This window comes from Myodes glareolus, chromosome 6, assembly GCF_982192425.1.
Source record: "Myodes glareolus chromosome 6, mMyoGla1.1, whole genome shotgun sequence".
Classification (NCBI taxonomy): Eukaryota; Metazoa; Chordata; class Mammalia; order Rodentia; family Cricetidae; genus Myodes; species Myodes glareolus.
Window position 1 is genome coordinate 103,766,441 of NC_142031.1, and position 4,844 is coordinate 103,771,284.

General features: G+C 37.7%; 1 protein-coding gene across 1 annotated transcript; it reads left to right on the forward strand.

The window, feature by feature from the left end:
• The first annotated feature begins 335 nt into the window (after positions 1-335).
• LOC125404338 (vomeronasal type-1 receptor 90-like) lies at positions 336-1,244 on the forward strand. The gene has a single exon (XM_048440151.3). It carries the CDS (start codon positions 336-338, stop codon positions 1,242-1,244), a length of 909 nt encoding a protein of 302 aa, XP_048296108.3.
• Positions 1,245-4,844: the final 3,600 nt, after the last annotated feature.

The window sequence follows — 4,844 nt, forward strand, 5'->3', positions numbered from 1 at the left end:
TAACTCTAAAATGAGGCAATGTAAATTAATAGGATTGGATTTCTAAGGAATGACCCCTAGCTGAATAGCAGGCCCACAAAGTGTGCATTCTGTATATTATGTGACTGTAAATGTCTTTATCATCTGTATGCTATATTCACAGGTAGATCTATAGAGATGTATATAGAAATGTTGGCTATGCCAAGATTGGAACATTAAAAATTAAAGAGATAAGAAGGGACAATTAAATGATGATATAGACACATTGAATCACAAGTCTGATGTATACTCTATTATTTTTCAGGTATATGAAATATGCTTTCAATAGGATGTTAATATTAGTATACTTTCCACATATGTCATCATTAAAAAATGTCCTTCATTTCCAAACTGGACTTGCAGTCCTGGCCAATATATTTCTCCTTTTTTTCTATACTTTCATAAACCTAGGTCACAAACCTAAGCTCACAGACATGATCTCCTGTCAATTGGCCTTCATCCACATAGTGCTGGTCCTCACTGGAGCAGATATTTGGCTTACAGACATATTTGAGTCACTGAACATTGAGAATGACTTCAAATGTAAGACAACTTTTTACTTAAACAGAGTGATGAGAGGCCTCTCCATTTGTATCACCTGCCTCCTGAGTGTGTTCCAGGCTGTCACTATCAGTCCCTGTTCTTCTTTCTTGGCAAAATTTAAATATAAACTAAAAAAATACATGATTTGTGCTTTCTTATTTATTTGGTCTTTCAACTTGTCATTAATTAGCAACCACATCTTCTATGCTGGTGCTATTATCAATGTGAGTGTGACCAACCAGATGAAGGTCACTAAATTCTGCTCACTCTTCCCCATGAACTACATCATCAGGGCACTGATTTTAACACTGACAATCTCCAGAGATGTATTTCTTGTAGGAGTTATGCTGACCACAAGTGCATACATGGTGATCATCTTGTTCAGACATCAGAAGCAATGCAAGCATCTTCACAGCTTCAGTCATCTGAGAGCATCTCCTGAGAAAAGGGCCACCCAGACCATCTTGTTGCTGGTGGTTTCCTTTGTGGTCATGTACTGGGTGGATTTCATCATCTCATCCACTGCAGTTTTATTGTGGATGTACGACCCAGTCACCCTTAGTGTTCAGAAGTTTGTGATGAATGTCTATCCCACAATTACTCCTTTGGTACAAATCAGTTCTGATAATAGAATAATCAATATGCTGAAAATCTTGAGATCAAAGTGTCACCATATTTTTTAAAAAGGGTTAGTTTTCTCTCTTTTAATAAAATTATTTATTTATATTTATTTACTTTATGAGTATTGCATCAACATGTGTTTGTGTGGGATTTCCTGATACCCACAGAGGTCAGAAGAGGCTATTGCCCCCTGGCTGGATCTGGACATAGAGATGGTTGTAAGGCATAATTCTGCTACAGTTGTAATTATTGTTTTCTAAATACAGATTTTTTTCATAAATTGTTTAATAGTTCATGGAACAATTCAAGATTCTTCATATTTTAAATAAAATTTGTGGTATTATACTTTTATAGTCTTGTGACATTTCTGTTGCCATGTAGTATAGAACCTTTAAGTTTATTGTACACCATAAGTTGTTTTGTTCCCAGAAATTCTCTTACTCTCTCCTTTTTTACTTTATATCATAAATGTTCCTTTGATGTTGAGTTTACTCAAAGGAAGCTCCTTGCTGATACTGACCTTTTAAGTTTTTCTTTTGAAGGGATTTTAATTTACTCTTAGACATCAAGAATAGCTTAAATATCTTATGGTAATTTTTACTATCTTATGTATAGTTTTTCTGCAGCACAAAATAATGTGAATTGAATTTTCCATTTTTAATCAAGGTTAATTAATGGGTTCTCTATGAAAATTGTATTTTCCTATGTATTTGAACTTCATTTTATTCACACTTATTGAAATACTGTTAGTAAGTAAAAATTGTAATATACACATATATGATATACTGTGTGTTTTTATAAATGTGTGTATGCATGTGCTCATACAAAGAATGTGTGTACACGTGCAAATGGAGATCAGGTGAAAACAACCTTGCCTTTTGTTCTTTGTGAGCCATTCAGTTTTTATTTTGAGAAAACATCTTTCACTCTAACCTGGAGCTTACCAAATAGGCCAGTTATTCTCCTGTCTCTGTCACCCTAGATCTGGCATTAGAAGTGTTCACCACCATACCCCACCATTGAATTATTATGTTTTTCTTTTATAGAAAAAAGATTTTTTTCATACAATGTATTCTGATAAGGGTTTCCTGTTCCCTGATCCTCTTAGTTTCTTCTCTCCCTCATCTGGATCCATGCCTTTTCTGTCTCTTCTTGGAAAACATCTAAATCTTATAATAAAATAAACAAGATAAAACAAAAATGAAAAAATTAGAATAAAATAAAACAAACAGAAGAAAAGGAGACAATGAAAAAGCACAAGAAACAAATAGATATAAAAACACAAGTTCACATATAGGGCTCTCATAAAAACACTAAACTATAAGACATAATACATATGCAAAGGACTTGGAGATTCCATTGAGTTCATTTTGTGTTGACCATCTTTTGTTGGGCATGGGTCCTACCTTTCATAGTGGTTTGTTTCCCCCACTGAGACTCCCTTGGAGAAAACTAACGCTTCATTTGCAAGTGACTATCAAATGGAGATACTTCTGGATTTTGGATAGTGGCATGTAATCACTTCTTTCTGTCAAGGAGCCCATATGGTGCAGACACATGCATGCTGCCACAGTCTCTGAGTTTATGTGTGTGTCCATTGTTTGTTTAGCAGGCCTTGTTCCCTTGGTGTCCTCCATTGTGCCACTATTGCATCAGAGTACATTGCAGGCAGGACAGGATTGTAGACTGACAGTTTTGTAGCTGAGTTGGTGTTTGCTTTCCTCCTTTTGTAGTGTGCGTGTTAACTTATAGTCCCATGAACTTTAATTTGCTGGGGTGGAGGCTTTAGATAAGTGCCAGCTTGATTTCTTCATGTTCAATTAGTTATGTAGATATTGTCTTCAGGACAGCAGGTGTTGTCTATTATTTTGTACAGAACAAACAATAGCCTTGACCATATCTTGATTGTTTTCAGGTTCTCATGGAGCCCATTTGACCAACAACTCAATTAGATGTAACCAGTTCATGATACAGGAAGCTTCATTTGATGATGAGAGATTTTGCTTGGGATTCTGCCCCTCCATTATTATGTGATTTCACTTAGATTGTTTTCTTATCTGTAGAGACTTTAGGAAGCTTCTGTTGTGTTGTTTTCCACTAGATCCCATGTTTCTTACATTTAGTTGTCCTTCCAAGCATAAACTTTCCCTGTTTGATCCCCCTTTGGAACCTCTTTGTCTATCCATAACTATCTATTCTATTTTCCCTTTCTGAAGAGATCCCCCACCCCGTTCCCTAATTCTATACCTAACCTCTGTAGAAAGTAGGGTCACTTGTTGGTTCCCAGCTGCACATTTAGCTTAGACCTGAAATAATCACACAGAAACTATATTATTTAAAATACTGCTTGGCCCATTATCTCTAGCTTCTTATTGCCTAACTCTTACATCACCATGTGACTGTGGTTTACCAGCCAAAGTTTCGGCATGTCTGACTCTGGCGTCTCCATGGCTTCTCTCCCTCCACCTACCTTCTCCCAGCATTCAGTCCAGTTTTCCCCGCCTACCTAAGTTCAGCCCTATCAACAGGTCAAGGCAGTTTCTTTATTCACTAACCAATGAAAGCAACACATAGACAGAAGGACCTCCCACACCAAACCTCCATGGTTATATGGATCATGGCTTGCATGTAAATGATGTAATAACTAAATGTTATATCCAAATATAAGGAAACAAACCATGTTTATCTTCCTGGGTCTGTGTTACCTCACTCAGAATGAATTTTACTAGCTCCTCTTTACCTAAAAATGTCATTACTTATAATGACATAGTAATATTCTATTATGTAAATGTACCATATTTTCTTTATTCATTCATCTGTTAGTGGGCACCTGGTTGTTTCAGTTTCTGGATGCTATGAATTGCATGTGCCTCTATAGTAGGATGAAGTGTTCTCTGGATATTTCAGTTGATATTGGCTATGGGATTGCTATAAAGTTCCTCTATTATGTTTAGTTATGTACCTTGTATCCCCAATATTTCCAAGACTTTTCTTATGTAGGGGTTTCAATTTTGTTCAGGGCCTTTTCCTTTTTAAAATTAAATTTACTTATTTATTTATTTGTTTAAAATTTCCACCTCCTCCCATCCTCCCATTTCGCCCTTACTCTCCCCACTCCCCCTTCCACTCCCCCTCACTCTCCAGTCCTAAGAGAAGTCAGGGTGCCCTGCCTTGTGAGAAATCCAAGTCCCCCTCTCCATCCTAGAAAGGTGTGCATCCAAACAGACTAGGCTCCCAAAAAGCCAGTACGTGCAGTAGAATCAAAACCCAGTGTCATTATAATTGGCTTCTCAGTTAGCCCTCATTGTCAACCACATTCAGAGAGTCTGGTTTGATCACATGCTTGCTGCGGGGATATCTTCCGCTGCTTCAGCCAATAGTCACTGAAGCACGAGCCCACGATGCTGTGGGAGGGCCTTCCACTCCGTCAGCCAATAGCCACTGAAATACCAGCCCACTGGGGCGTGGTATATTTCTCTTTTAAAAAGAGCCACAGATCTCGGCTCTGGGCTCTTGGTTCCAGTGCTTGGTCCCGGCTCCTGCTCCTGGCTCCTGCTCCAGCGACTAGGCTCCCTTCCTGACAGTTTATGGTGTATGTAAGTTTTTCCCCCCCAAAATAAATAACCACTTAAAACATAACTTGTGTGGGATTGATTCACCAT